Consider the following 16,467-nt stretch of genomic DNA (forward strand, 5'->3'; position numbering starts at 1 on the left):
TATAAGAAAAATGTAAGTTTAAATTTTAAAAAAGAATTGAGCTGCTAGGTGCTTCCAAAAACTGGTCTGGTATTTCAGAAAATGCAAAATGTCCCACAAATACCACAGCCAAACACCACCGGATATCTTAGGCATTACACTAAAGCACTGGTCACCATTATGCGTTTCCTTTTCTCCCCAACTTGGCACATTTTACTCTATCTCCTTTGGAATAACTCATGTCCAAAATAAAAGAGCTATTTTCATCTTCTAGTTTCAAATTGACCTGCTACTGATAATCTCCAAGAATTATGCTACAGATCTTCTTTCTTCAAACTAGGCAGTATGATTCACTATTACAGAACAATGGCACCATCAATTGAAATTATTTGATTAGTTCTTTCAAATCAATTTACACTTAGAAGATTTTAATAATTATTGACCTATATTAGAATAAGCATTTTAGAAATTTAAAAGGCTAACTTTATTTTATTTTACTTTAGTGAAAACTAACTTGCTATCTACAAAAAAAAAGTTATAATGTTATATAAAGTCAATGTAAAAAGTCACATATTGCCAAAATAAATTAAAATTTCAGGTGAAGGTGATCCCAGTTAGAAATTGGTTTTTTAAAAAAGGATTCTGTTAAGAACTAATTAAAAGCCCAGGGAAGACTTTACAAACTCTCTCTTTTGACAATTCAAAGGCAAAGGGATGCTCATTCATCTCTAACTGTACTTTGTATAATCATTACACTGACTGGTGTACATAACTATAAAAAATCCTAAAAATGTGTACTGTTCAGTGATTTAAATGATTGAAGTTTTCCTCGTTGTATATTTTATTTCATTATGTACTATTAAATATACAAGAAAATATATTTTATAATTAAAATATATAAACACATTTATATTAAACATAATTTTGTATTACTTCGTTAGGTTTTATTATGTCAAATTTTCATTAAGTGAAAATTCTAAACACAACACTTTTAAATCTAAATCATCTTTCCTTTTCAACTTTTCTGAAAAAAACCTATAAAGGGATATTCGTTTCAATTTTATAGCTTATAATGTATAGTAAAATGGGCTAACAATCTGCTTAATTATCTTTTGTGGCATTAATAAGGTTTTAATAATATGGTATTGTTTTCCTTACTGAAAATGCATTTCATTATATACATATCTAACTGGCTTTATAATAACCAAATATATATGGAACATTTGCCCTAATGTACATTTATTTCAAAGGATAAAGGCTTTGCTTCAATGGCTCCATGCTGAAATGAACGTTCAACGGAAACCTCTAAGCCTCCTGAGTGTATCGTAATCATCACTCAATACTAAAATAATCTAATTATATACACAGAAGATAAATGCTTTTGCTCTTAGATAAATTATTGGATTAAAGGACCACACTTCAACACGTTCAAGCAGAACTAAGTTTACTGATATAATCAATTTGTTACGTATGAAATAGCTTTTTGGCATGCCGTAAGAGTTAAGTTCTTACTAATTACATACTGTTAAAGATCATTAGGGAAATCAAAACCATTTCTGTAGGTCTCTCATTTAAAAACACTGTTTAACATCTCTCTTGACAAAAATGAATTTTGGTAAAATTGCTCTTATATCAAACTATAAAACTGATGAAAAACAAAAGTTCTTTAAAAGAATTCAGTAAATTCCTAGGCAAACTTAAAACAGATTTCCTTACCTGAAACGACCCTACTTCTCCCTCTTAAATCTAATGAGTAATCTAAAAAGTTCAATGCCTAGAAACAGTTTTTAGATAAGTGAAATAAGTGGGAATTATGAAAATGTATGACCCCAAACAACTGACTATGCAGAATATGGAAAGACAAGCAAGCCACATTTTAAAACCATTCCTTGAAACATTTTAAGATTTTTGTTGCAAAATCAACAAATAATTCTCCCCTTCTGCTTTTCTGAGTGGCAAGGTTTCCTTACTCATTTTTGTGTGATTTTCATTAACTTATTCAGCAATGAGATGTTGGTGTGCAGAGAAAATGATCTAACATGGTATACTGAAACTAGCATCTATGTACTTGATAAGTGAGCTAAAGTTATATACAGCTGATTTCATTTAAACTCAATTTTTTTCAACTTAAATGGTAACACTGACAATGGACTAAATCAAGACATTCATTTGAAATAATAATACTCTGAAAAGCACTTAAAGTTGTAAAAGCAACTTGGTGGATCTCAAAAGTTCAAAATCATAATGAACAACATAGAACAAATTTTTATTAAAAAACACCCCAGGTTTTTTGCTAGAAAATCCTTACCACTGATTGCAGACCAAAAAAAAAGGTGTTTTCCTTTCTTTTTTTAAAGAATTTATCTTAATTAACTCAGTAAACTAACAGATGAACTTAATATCTCTAAGTTGATATTTTAAAACTGATTAGCATTGAAAGTTATTCTATCCTGGTACCATATGAAAAATCTGAATAAAGCCCTAAAATTTATAGATCTAAACTGTGCCTCAGGTGTTTTTGGCCTAACAATGACAAAAAGGTTAAAGTGATACAGAAACAACACCAATAACAAAACCAGTGACTCATTATGTGACTAAGTCTTAAAATATATGCCAAATGGCAAAACAGCAAAATATGTAAAGTAGTTATTTTTACTTACAAGTTAGTAACTGGCTCTCCTTTCAAGGGAGGTAGGAGGTTTCCTGAGCCAATTAAACAGTTGTGTACTATAGTCAGACTCTGTAGAACATCATCTCTAGAAAAAATAAAGAGCATTTTCATATTTGAGAAGACTCCAAATCCCTATTTAAGAAAAAGCCTTGTAGAGTTTAAGGTGAAGTAAAAAACTTTATCAAGTGGGAATATACAAAATTAAGGCATAGAAATGAGGAATGTTTTCAGTTTACCCTCTTAATAGTACAAGGTAATTAAACAGATATTTACTGATAATATTAGACCTGCTTACATTTAAACAGGCTCTAAATAATCACAAGTAACAACAACTGATTGCCCTTTGTGAAGCAATTCTGAATTTAATTCCCTATTTACCCAAAGATCACAACCACTAACAAAAAGGGAAAACAGTATTACAGAAGATTCTCCACTACAGTCTGTTTTTAAAATGCGCTAGCTAGGGACTTCCCTGGAGGTCCAGTGGTTAGGATGCAGCGCTTTCACTGCCAAGGGCCCAGGTTCAATCCCTGGTTGGGGAACTAAGATCCCACAAGCCATGCAGCGTGGCCAGAAAAAAAAAAAGACTAGCTAAACATTTACTCCAAAAAGCAGTTCAGAGTACCACACAGCCAACGTAAGTCAATCATACTTCTTCCTCCTCCAAGCCCATTCCTACTGGATTTGCTTATCAGAATTTCCTGTTATTTGACACATAGTAATTTTCTTACTATGATTTTAGGAACTTTCAAAGATTCAAACTATAAAAGTCTAGTGGTCTCAAGTAATTGTTTCGTGCTAAAGCTCTTTGGGGGAGAAACAATATCTTAGAGATATTTCTCTAAGTAATATTAATATCAATAGTATAAGAATTACTAAAAAGAAACAAGCCAATAAAATCTAAGGCGAATCTAGAAAAACAGGCACTTCCTTACAAAGGGGGCATATTTACACACACTTCCCAAAAGACGCACAAGTGACACTGCTAAATAGAAGGCACTAAAAGCAAACTAGGAAAAAACTCTGAGTTTTTCTATTTAAGATGTTTAAGTATTATGACAAAATTTCTGTTATTAAACTATAAAATGGTTTTATATTATATAGTTTTATATTATAGTAATGTGATTAGAAAACCATTTAAATGTATTAAATGGTTTTCTGATCACATTTATGGCAGACATTCAAAACACACATTGAAAATGAATACATCAGGGACCTCCTTGGTGGCGCAGTGGTTAAGAATCCACCTGCCAGTGAAGGGGAGACGGGTTCGAGCCCTGGTCCAGGAAGATCCCGCATGTCGGGGAGCAACTAAGCTCATGCGCCACAACTACTGAGCCTGCACTCCAGAGCCCGCGAGCCACTACGGAAGCCCGTGTGCCTACAGACTGTGCTCCGCAACAAGAGAAGCCACCGCAGTGAGAAGCCCGCGCACTGCAACTAGAGAAAGCCCACATTCAGCAACGAAGACCCAACACAGCCAAAAATAAATTAATTTTAAAAAGAAGAAAATGAATACATCAGATATGCCATCGAGAGAGGGAGAGGCACAAAAAGAATTTTTTAGTCTACAACCATATAACACTAACTGATTATAAAAGAAAACTAACCTAGACATTTCAAGTTCTCCATCTCCACAACGCTGGAGTTTGATGAGCTCAGGCTGAAGAAAAGAGTCCAACAGATAGAAGGCAAAAGCCACTTCTTCAGAAGAAGGAACATGCCACTGGATCCCCAAATTCCACAAGTCCCCTGGTTTACCCCAGTCCTAGAAAATAGCATTTAATTAGCAAGTTGAGAAGTTAGAAGAAAAAAAAAAACAACATACAAACGTATTTTAAAAGGCTTAAAAGAAACTGTATAGGTAATCCAAACCTAAGGCAGCAAGTGCACAAAATAAAGGTATGAAGACATCATAGGAGTCTTTCATTATCACTCCTGAAAAGGGTCTCCCTGAAGAGCCACTCAAATATGAGTTTACTATAACAGTAACAATAAGTTTATGTAAGGCTATTGCATTCCACCCCAAAATTATATGGAACTATGGAGGTTAAATATGGCATTAAAAAGTCATTTCACATACAAACAGAAAAGAAGAAAACTAGAGCTAGATGAGAGCTACATCATACTTCCCAAGTTTAAAACATTCCAATAATAGTTTTAGTAATCTATGTTAAAAATAAAGAAGTGACACCTTAATACACAACAAGGAAAAAACCCGCACTTTGAATCCCTTAGAAAAATAACCCAATATATCCTGGAATCCTAAATTATTGAAAATGCTTGCCTTGATAGGAAAGTATTCAGAAGGAGGCTTGTCAAAGCCGCCTGGCACACTGCAGTATTCTGTAGGGTAGATAAGTGTAGTAGAACGAAGAAGGTGATGCAAAAGGTTACAAGACAGAGTGTAACCCTGCTTACAGGTTAAATGTAGGGTTCTTTGGAGAATCTTTACAAGGTGCTCCCTATAAGGAAGCAACTTCTTCCCATCCACTCGAGTAATCTAAAAAGAAAACAGTTAAAGATATTTTGGTTAAAAGATCAAGAATCAACAATTAAAGTTAACTATGTTTGGCCATTAAAGTAGTCTAAAATAATAAAATAATAATAGTGTTTCTTTTTTTTTTTTTTTGTGGTACGCGGGCCTCTCACTGTTGTGGCCTCTCCCGTTGCGGAGCACAGGCTCTGGATGCGCAGCCCAGCGGCCGTGGCTCACAGGCCCAGCCACTCCGCAGCATGTGGGATCTTCCCGGACCAGGGCACAAACCCGTGTCCCCTGCATCGGCAGGCGGACTCTCAACTACTGCGCCACCAGGGAAGCCCGTAATAGTGTTTCTTAAAATTACTTTAATTCATTTTAGGATTATCATTTTAATTATATTCTAACAATGAATTCTTTCTTAAGATCAAAACACATTTTCTGAGTTTAGGCTCTGAAGTGCCATAGTAACATCCTTTTCAAGAGGCTATCTCCTTAAAGAGACAAAACTTATTTAAATGGATTTCTCTGTTCTTTGGTTTCTGAACTAACCCCTATAGGAAACAGAAGTTTGACTGATGGCCAAATTTAGCATGGTGCGGGGGCGGGGGGGGAGGAAGATGCCAAATCTGATACACTTTTCAGTCAGAGTTACCCACAGTAGAATTAATCAGTAAAAAGTCAGGTAAAGCATTGACCACGAAGTAGTCAACAGTTACCATACTCTTTTTATAATAAGAAAATGAGATTTATCTGACTTTTTGTTGTCCCATAAAGACATTTTTCAAACTTATGACTTTACATGTTTTTTGTGGGTTTTTTTTGCGGTACGCAGGTCTCTCACTGTTGTGGCCTCTCCTGTTGCGGAGCACAGGCTCCGGACATGCAGGCTCAGTGGCCATGGCTCACAGGCCCAGCCACTCCGCGGCATGTGGGATCTTCCCGGACCGGGGCACGAACCCGTGTCCCCTGCATCGGCAGGAGGACTCTCAACCACTGTGCCACCAGGGAAGCCTGACTTTACATGTTTTAAAGTTAACTTTTCAAAACAGGATAAATCTTCAGAGCAAGTCAACATTTTCACAGAAATATTTTCTTATTCCAAAGATTTACAATACCTCAGACAAAAGTTGAAGATTCCATAGTAACTCCTTATCTAGCTCTTCTTCATTTAATACATCATCATCTAAAAATAGCAAAATAGTATCAGAAGAAAAAAAAAATCCAACTAAATGCATCATTTAAAAGTATTTATATTTAATATTTCTAATAGCTGAGAAAAGTCTCTTTTAGGACTTTTTCTTTCTTTCTTCATTAAGCTGGACTTGCTCCAGAGGAGGTAGAAGCTCAGTTTTCAAGAAAATAAACACACCAACCAGGACGCCTGCCCCTACACATCTCACAAAATAACAGATATTATAGCAACAGCTGAATGCTTCTTGTATGTATGAAAACATTAATGTAATAGAGTAAAATTTCTAAGCTACCTGTCAACCCTGGATGATACCTTGTTTTGAGCAATTTTACCCCAAACTGTAAAATTAAAATACTGCATGGCTTAGAGAATCTGTTTCCATCAACAGAGTTGTAGAAACCAAGAAAAAAATTTGCTCAAGTTACAAATACAGAATAATAACCTTAAGACTTACTCATTGTAAGCTGAGTTATAACACTGCAGCAGTGGGGAACAAATAGCTTCAAAGATTCCTCCGGGCAGCACTGAAAACATATTTGTATAAATAAGTTTTTTTGAAAGGCACAAGTATTGAACAGTCACAAAGTATACACTAGCTCTATTTTCAGTGGCAAATAAGGGCTATAAGCAGCTACTGAAAGAAACGTGTATTTTAAGAATGATAAGCATGTCTAAAATAGTTAACCACATAAAACTCATGGCTATTGATTCATTAATTCATCAGTCCAGAAAACCCCAACTCACCTTCACTGCAGCACGGCACATGTCTGCCACCATGCGGCCTGCAACTCTTGTTTCAAATATATGTGAAATCGAAAAATTAAAAACCTTCTGAAGGGCCACCTATTAAAAGATAATGTAACAAATGAAAATGTCTAACCAGCACGTTTAAGAAAATTAAACATCTTTTGAAACACCAAAGAAAATGATACTCACACTATACTAAAAATAACCAAGTAGGAAAAACTTAACCATCTGAATACATAAAGATTTGCTTAATAATGCTACATTCAGGTCTATGAATAACCTTTGCACAAAACCCTAATGTGAACAAAACATTTGCGGCACAAGATTTTATTTGCTGCAGAAATGCTAAGCACAAAACCAGAGCTGCTGGAAGCAAATGCAATTTAATTATCTTGTTGGCTAATCCAATATAACAGAGGGAATTTGGGGTAATATCTAATATTTACAGTTTGTCATTCTGACAACTACAAACTATATTTTTCTCTCCTCTAAAAGACTTGAAGCATTCTATTTAATTTTACAATCAAGTCACAGAATTTTAATTTCATTTCTGAATTAAAGAATTAGCTCTAGACATGGATTGACAATGCTGCAAATTATAAACAACTCCTTTCAAAAGATTTTGGTTAAATAAGAGATTATTTATGTTAATTTCTTTATACTAACATAATCTTAGTAAATATTTCATGCAGGTGTAAGGCAGTTTAGCTTTTAACCAGGATAAACACTGAACAATGATAATCTCAGATAGCGAAAGAAGAAACAGAAATGGATAGAGAGTAGTGGAATAGAAAATATGAAATAAATACCATATTGTATATAATAGGTATCGACTAATACTGAATAAGTGAATGCTCACAGAATGCCTTATGAGGACAAACTATTTCTCATTCATCACAGTTTGCCAGATTTTTATATTTGGGATTTAATTTCTATTATGTGATGGCATAAACAATTTTCAAAACTTTTCTCCCAAGTAGTATTTTACTGTAAATTTTAAACATACAGTCAATTCTTGTTATTTGCAGTAGTTATGCTCTGTAAAATCACTGTGGGCACTGAATTAGCAAATACTGAACCACAGTTCTTAGGGGAAATACAGGATTAAGTTCCCATAAACCTCTGGTTACATTTTCATCAACTGATGGATATATGGATATATAATTTTGTTTATGTGTGGTTCTCTTTGAAGACACTTTAATGTCGTTAATACACTGTTGATTTTTGCATTTTTGCAACAATTGCATTGTTGACACTTTAATACATTGTTGATTCATTAACCTTGAACTCATAGCCAAAGGCACTGTAACTCATTTCTGAATGAAGCTTACCTAAAACATGTTAATATTTTCTATGTTAGGTCCATCACAACTACCTTTTGCTTAGAACACTAGACAGTGAGTGCATCAGCATTACTCTTGGGGGCCATTTTAAAATGCAAAATCACCAAAAAGCACAAAAATGTGAACGATCTGGCCTTAAATAGATGAAAAAAGGACACCTGTTTACATTACAGTATGAGAGCTAAAACAAGATGGCAGAGTGTCACCTTATTCGATTTCAGCTGTAAACACGCACAACTCAAAAATTTTTGCCACTTTCAAAAGTTTGCACAAAAGCACTGCGAGTACCAATTTTGGGGTTACAAATAAATTTTAGCAAGTACACTATGTTGAATTTGCAAATACAGAATCTGCAAATAATGAGGATCAACTGTGTATCTTTTCCAAATTTTATTTATTTATTTATTTTTTTTGGCCTCGCCACGCCATGAGGCACGCAGGATCTTAGTTCCCCACCAGGGATTGAACTCGTTCCTCCTGCAGTGGAAGTGCGGAGTACTAATTACTGGACTGCCAAAGAATTCCCCATCTTTTTCAAATTTTAGTATGGAAAGAAAGGATAAGCTGGCATGATATGCATACAAAGTAACCTGAAGTTCAATTTTTAAAACATCAAATAAAACTACAAGTTGGAATTTAATTCTTTGCAGCAATGCACTCTTACCATAAATATTTCTTTGGAACATTGTGTGAGGATTGTACTAAACGTAGAAGACAGACCTAATTCGACCAAACTCTCCAAGTGAGTCATTTTCTCAGTTTCTGTCTCTTCTCTTGTTTGCTCCAATGTGCTACTTTCTATAAGTCCAAAGCATCTAAATAACCCAAAGAAAGTAAAACTTTAGCAACTAAAAACTGGCTTAACATTTTTTGTTGTTGATTAGATAAATCTATTGTCATGACTATGCAAGTGATAGCTACTTAATTTGTACATGGATCACAAACCAACTGTCCTTTTGTAACTTAAGAAGCACCAGCCTTGCACAGTACTGGGTTGGCCAAAAAGTGCCTTCGGTTTTTAAGTAAAAATAAAAGACACATTTTTCATTTTCACCAAGAACTTCACTGAACAACGTATTCACCCTTTTGTTCCACTACCTGCTGCCATTTTTCAGGCAAATTCATAATTCCATCCTCCCAAAACTTTTTATCTTTTTGAGCAAAGAACTGTTCCAGATGCCTTTTACAGTCTTCCAGGGAATTGAAATTTTTTTCCACGAAGAGAATTTTGTAAAGACCAAAATAAATGGAAATCCAAAGGTACTATGTCTGGTGAATACAGTGGATGAATCAGGACTCCCCAGCCAGGGACTTCCCTGGTGGTCCAGTGGCTAAGACTCTGCGCTCCCAATGCAGGAAGCCCAGGTTCAATCCCTGGTCAGGGAACTAGATCCCACATGCCACAACTAAGAGTTCGCATGCAGCAACTAAGAGTTCACATGCCACAACTAAAGATCCCGCACGCCACAACTAAGATCCAGTGCAGCCAAATAAATAAATAAGTATTTTTTTAAAAAAGAACTTCCCAGCCAAGCTGTAACAGTTTTTTTTGTTGGTTTATTTTTTAAATTTTTGGCTGCATTGGGTCTTCATTGCTGCGTGCAGGCTTTCTCTAGTTGTGGCGAGTGGGGGCTACTCTTCGTTGCGGTGCGCGGGCTTCTCATCGTGGTGGCTTCTCTTGTTGCGGAGCATGGGCTCCAGGTGCACGGGCTTCAGTTGTTGTGACCCGCGGGCTCTAGAGCTCAGGCTCAGCAGTTGTGGCGCACAGGCTTAGCTGCTCTGTGTCATGTGGGATCCTCCTGGACCAGGGCTCGAACCCGTGTCCCCTGCATTGGCAGGCGGATTCTTAATCACCGCGCCACCAGAGAAGTCCCTGTAACAGTTTTTGCCTGGTCATCAAAGAAACATGAAGTCTTGTGTTATACTGTAGGAAGATTATGCATTTTCTTTTGACTATTTCTGGATACTTTTTGTCGAGTGCTGCTTTCAGTTGGTCTAATTGGGAGCAGTACTTGTTGGAATTAATCATTTCGTTTTCTGGAAGGAGCTCATAACAGAGGACTCTCTTCCAATCCCACCATATACACAACATCACCTTCTCTAGATGAAGACCAGCCTTTGGTGTGGTTGGTGGTGGTTCATTTCACTTGCCCCACAATCTCTTTTGTTCCACATTATCGTACAGTATCCTTTCATCATCCATCACAATTTGTTTTAAAAGTGGAACGTTTTGGGCTTCCCTGGTGGCACAGTGGTTGAGAGTCCACCTGCCAAGGCAGGGGACGCGGGTTCATGCCCCACACGAACCGGGAAGATCCCACATGCCGCGGAGTGGCTGGGCCTGTGAGCCATGGCCGCTGAGCCTGCACGTCAGGAGCCTGTGCTCCGCAACGGGAGAGGCCACAACAGTGAGAGGCCCGCGAAAAAAAAATAAATAAAAAAAATAAAAGTGGAACGTTTTCATTACATTTAAGTAGAGAATCGCATGTGGAAATATGGTCAAGAAGGTTTTTTTCGCTTAACTTATGTGGAACCCAAACATCAAAGTGATGAACACAACCGAGCTAATGCAAATGATTTCAACACTTGATTTGGATATTTTGAGTATGTCGGCTGTCTCCCGTGTGGTGTAACGTTGACTGTTCTCAATTAATGTTTTGACTTGACTGCTATCAACTTCAACTGGTCTACCCAACCGTGGAGGACTGTCCAGAGAGAAATCTCCAGCAACTTCGCAAACCACTTTTTTTCAAAAATTTTTTAAAATTGGAGTATAATTGCTTTACAATGTTGTGTTAGTTTCTGTTGTACAATGAAGTGAATCAGCTATTATATCCCCACATCCCCTCCCTCTTGGGCCTCCCCCCAGCCCACATCCCACCCATCTAGGTCGTCACAGAGCACCAAGCTGAGCTCAGCATGTTCCCACTAGCTATCTATTTTCCTGTGGTAATGTATATATGTCAATCCTAATCTCCCAATTCGTCCCACCCTCCCCTTCCTGCCCTGTGTCCACCTGTTCTTTCTCTACATCTGTGTCTCTATTCCTGCCCTGCAAATAAGTTCATCTGTACCATTTTTCTAGATTTCACATATATGCGTTAGTATACAATATTTGTTTTTCTCTTTCTGGCTTACTTCACTCTAGACTCTAGGTCCATCCACATCTCTACAAATGACCCAATTTCGTTCCTTTTTATGGCTGAGTTAATATTCCACTGTATATATGTGCCACATCTTCTTTATCCATTCATCTGTCATTGGACATTTAGGTTGTTTCCATGTCCTAGCTATTGCAAATAGTGCTGCAATGAACATTGGGGAACATGTGTCCCTTTGAATTATAGTTTTCTCAGGGTACATGCCCAGTAGTGGGATTGCTGGGTCATAAGGTAGCTCTATTTTTAGTTTTTTAAGGAACCTCCATACTGTTCTCCACAGTGGCTGTAACTATTTACATTCCCACCAACAGTGCAAGAGGGTTCCCCTTTCTCCACACCCTCTCCAGCATTTACTGTTTGATGATGGCCATTCTGACTGGTGTGAGGTGATACCTCATTGTAGTTTTGATTTGCATTTCTCTAATAATTAGAGATGTTGAGCTTCCTTTCATGTGCCCCTTGGCCATCTGTATGTCGTCCTTGGAGAGGTGCCTATTTAGGTCTTCCACCCATTTTCTGATTGGGTTGTAATTGTTTTTTTGATATTGAGCTCCATGAGCTGTTTATATATTTTGGAGATTAATCCTGTGTCTGTTCCTTCGTTTGCAAAGATTTTCTCCCATTCTGAGGGCTGTCTTTTTGTCTTCGCAAACCACTTTTGACACGTTTGATCAGTCACAGCACCTTCTCCATACACTGCACAAATCTTTTTTTTGCATTTCGGTCCCGTTTTTACCTTTCTTGAAATAATAAAGCGTAATATGCCAAAAATGTTGCTTTTTTCTTCCACCTTCAATATTAAAATGGCTACACAAAACTTCACCAATTTTTGATGTCTTTTTCTAAATGCACCCCAATATGACAGCTGTCACATACAATCTAACAAAATTGTTTCGAATGAAGTTAAAGACAACTAAGTACTACTAGAGCCATCTTATGGAAATAAACAAACGAACCTTTTGGCCAACCCAATAATTAAATACAGGTTGCAATGCAAAACGAGGCTAAAGTTGCTGGGACAGGACATCACTATTTTTGAATGCCAGATAAAGGAGATATCTGGGGTACTTGCTCACCTGTCCATAAACTGTAAGACGAAATCCTCAAATTCAGCTGTGGCAGAACAAAGTTCTCGCTCCACCTGTAACATGTCAATGTGGAGAAAATTTTAAAATAGTCTTTGATTTTTTTTCTCTGAACAAAACTCAATTATAGTCTACAAAATGTTTCTAACACTGCATTATTACATTGAGCACCGAGAAACAGCACCATAATCCCGTATCAATTTAGAATAACTCATCTACTTTCCAGGAACCAAAATAAGAAGTAATTAACATATTTTGTAAGGGCCCAAAACAGAAGTCAGGCAGCCATTTTTTAAAAAATCAATAACAGTTTCAAACTGCTGGTGTATGTGTAAAGGATTATCTCTCACTACTTAAACATCTACATGCCAAAAGTCAGGTAGTAAAATACTTGTAATAAAGAAAATTGTTCTAAAACAAACCCAGACAGTAATGAATTAGATGCCAATCCCCTTAACAGATTTATTCCTAACATAAGATGGAAAAACAAAATGCCACCACCTTTGCTTAACAAAACATTAAAAAGTGACAAAACACTGAAATACACCTTTACATGTCACTTGTTTACTAAAATAGCCTACTTTTGACCACCCCCTTTGGTGGGTGCTCTGCAGATTATTTTATCAATGATGACCTCCATTTATATCGTTCTGGTCACAAAACAGTAATTTTAACTTATGAGCACCTCTGCAAGGTTGCTTTTAAACTATCAAATATTACTATGCCTATACAGTAAGAATCAGAACTCAGATAACCAATCCTTTTACAACCAGAAAGCATCCTTACTTCTGTGAGGTCATTTCTTTCTTGTAGTACAGATGAACAATCTACTAAAGGCACCAGGGTGGAAAATGTTGCTATAAATTGGAATGTGATCTATGGGAAGATACAAAAGATCTAATATTAATTACATAACTCTAGTTCCAAAATACATGTATACCATAAGCTACAATAAAGTACCAAATAAATTATTCTGAGGGAAATCCCACAACAATTTTTCTGAAAGTTTATTTGGTTTAAGCACAAAGTTCTGCAATCTTTTGTCATTGAGAAGTTACTGTGCCTCCCACCAAAAATATAACATTAGCTAAGAGTAAATAGAAAATGCTAATGCAGAAGCTAGAGACCAGGGAAGAGGGAAAGTGAACGATATTGTAAGTCAGAAGGTGTGTGTATAAGGGGAATCTGGCTTTTCACACCCAGTAATTTTTATTATGCTCCTTGTGACAAGTGCAGACAAACGGAAGCGCAAGTGATCATATGCTATCATTTTTAATGTATCTGCTTAAGGAAGATAGGAGATACATAATGAGCTTTAAAACACCATATGATCATAAATGCACACGTTATGGGAAATTACTAAGGAAGACCTTACATAGATCAACTAACTGTCCACAGATCTAAACTTGGGCATCTACAGATATAACTCTGCTACCATTAACAAATTTTACACTTTACTATGTTCTAAAGAATATTTGAAAAAGTAATAAGATATCCATTTACATAATTATAACTTAGATACAAAACAGAATCATAAACATGCTCACCATGCATTTACTAAAGTCATTTGGATCCACCCCAGGCAATGCTCTCATCAACAGAGGTAGCATGTGTGTTGGACCTTCAGGAAACCACTTGCCCCCTGATACCAAACTGCGGGCTACTCCAATTACACAACTTAATGTAGCTGTGAGCTGGTGAGGTTCTGTTAAAGTCTCTAGTGCAGGATATGTTCTATAGTTTGAAAACAGAATTTAAAAAATTTTCCAACACAGATAAACATACATACACATTAAACATACTAAATTCATAAACTGCATTTTGGATTAAAGGTTTGTAGCTGGCACAGTATTTTGAGTGAATATTTGCTCTCAAAGTGAACAGAATCACACAAATAAAGGAAAGGTACATGTTTCCCCAACTCCCTGCCACCTTACCACCTTCCTCCATGCCAATTCCACACTGAAAAGTAACATTAGCTGGTAGATTTTTGCATTCTTTCAGCATCTTAATCCATTTCCACATTCCAATAGGACTGCATCTAATCTTAACAGTCAGTGATTATCAGAATTCAGGAATAACAAGTTACAACTACTCTACTCTTCCCTTTTACGGGAAAAAATAATCTTACTAAAATGCTGAAGGGTCTATTTTATACTTTTAAAAAGACTGTATTTTAAAGTTGGAAATCAGCTATCAGAAACATAAGAGAATATGCCTGAGACTAGAGTGAATAAAACAGGAGGAATAAGACAAACGCAATCTTTGATCACGAGCCAAGAACACTCACTCTATGGCTCAGTGCTTTCACTTTTGAGGATCTATCCTATAGGAGGAAAAAAAATCCAAAATACAGTCAGTTTAAATTCCTCTTATACAGAAAAGATAAGTAATAAGGAAATTTAATCATAAATAAGTAGGAAAAAAAGAAGGATCTCTAACTAGGATTAAAAAAAAAAAATCAAACCTATGCTTATTTTAAAAGATGAATGAAACAAACCAAAAACTCCAGCAGAGGCTGTCTTCAGGAGATGCAAAACTAAGTGCCTAAAATTTTTTTTCTACGTTTTTACTTTTAAGAGACTTTTGCTTGGGGACTTCCCTGGTGGTCCAGCAATTAAGACTCTGCGCTCCCAATGCAGAGGGCCCGGCTTTGATCCCTGGTCAGGGAACTAGATCCTGCATGTCTCAACTAAGAGCCCGCATGCCACAACGAAGATACCGTGTGCTGCAACTAAAAAGACCCCACGTGGCCAAATAAATACATATTTTTTAAAAAAGACTTTTGCTTGGAAATTCCCTGGCAGTCCAATGGTTAGGACTCGGCACTTTCACTGCCATGACCCAGGTTCAATCCCCGATCGGGGAACTAAGATCCTGCAAGCCATGCACTGCGGCCAAAAAAAAAAAAGAGAAGAAAAAGAAAACAAAAAACAAAAACCCATCAAAAAAAAGGTAGCAATGCCACTTCTAAACAGGACAAAATTACAAATGAGTCTCAAAAAATGTCATTGTATTGCCAATTTTGTTAATTAAATATTTATCTTGGCCAAGCATACATACAGAATATGCTGGTATTAAATTTGTCCAAAATTTGAGAACTAAAGAAAAATGTGATGGATAATTGTATTTGTATTTATAAGCTTTGTTCGTTCTACTAAATACTTATCTCACCAGTCATAATTCATCAGCTGGAAAACATTAAAATAAGGCAAAACAAAGGGAAAGTAAAGAAACACCAACACCTCAGAGTTCAAAATTTTAACTATGCAAACAACTGAAGTCCCCCCTTAGAGCAAGTCTCTCCTCTCCGAAGAGCATCAAGGGACTTGCCACTGACTGATAGCTTCTGCTACCACGTGGAGGTCAAGTAGCAAAGAACACTGAAGGCTGAAGACAGAGTAGAAACTGCCTAACTTCCCCATTCCACTTCCTAATTAAGTTGTACATGCTGGAAGTTTCAAGGCCCCAAGATGTATACATAAAAAAACAGGGGAGGCTGAGAAAGTGAAGTACAACTTAAATAGTTATGGCAAAGAGACAGGGCAAGATAGTACAAGCAACTCAAATTACAAATAATGGAGCCCCATTTTGGTGAAGATCTTTAACAGGATACCCTTTGCCAAGTAAATGTCACCAATTTTCTTGTCTCAACAGTTAGAAAATAAGCTGTCATCTGTATTCTGCCAGTAAGGACCTTGGGCAAATCTGAGTTTTAAGAAACTCAAACTGTTAGATCCTTCTGGGCTCCAAAATCTAACATTCTTCTTCTACTTTTTTTTTTTTTTTTTTTTTTTTTTTTTTTCT

The 16,467-nt window shown here is 36.4% G+C and overlaps 1 protein-coding gene across 1 annotated transcript in view; it reads right to left on the reverse strand.

Annotated features, from left to right (window-relative positions):
* Nucleotides 1–16,467, reverse strand: part of PSME4 (proteasome activator subunit 4) — a 73,875-nt gene that overhangs the window by 35,347 nt on the left and 22,061 nt on the right. The window contains exons 10-19 of the mRNA XM_024742009.1: nt 14,208–14,394; nt 13,447–13,536; nt 12,652–12,716; nt 9,079–9,229; nt 7,069–7,167; nt 6,779–6,848; nt 6,248–6,315; nt 4,938–5,153; nt 4,261–4,418; nt 2,640–2,735 (exon numbers count right to left, since the gene is read on the reverse strand). Of these exons, the coding sequence (XP_024597777.1) occupies nt 2,640–2,735; nt 4,261–4,418; nt 4,938–5,153; nt 6,248–6,315; nt 6,779–6,848; nt 7,069–7,167; nt 9,079–9,229; nt 12,652–12,716; nt 13,447–13,536; nt 14,208–14,394 (1,200 nt within the window). The remainder of the gene's footprint in view (nt 1–2,639; nt 2,736–4,260; nt 4,419–4,937; nt 5,154–6,247; nt 6,316–6,778; nt 6,849–7,068; nt 7,168–9,078; nt 9,230–12,651; nt 12,717–13,446; nt 13,537–14,207; nt 14,395–16,467) is intronic.

This window comes from Neophocaena asiaeorientalis, unplaced genomic scaffold, assembly GCF_003031525.2.
Source record: "Neophocaena asiaeorientalis asiaeorientalis breed wild unplaced genomic scaffold, Neophocaena_asiaeorientalis_V1.1 scaffold932, whole genome shotgun sequence".
Classification (NCBI taxonomy): domain Eukaryota; kingdom Metazoa; phylum Chordata; class Mammalia; order Artiodactyla; family Phocoenidae; genus Neophocaena; species Neophocaena asiaeorientalis.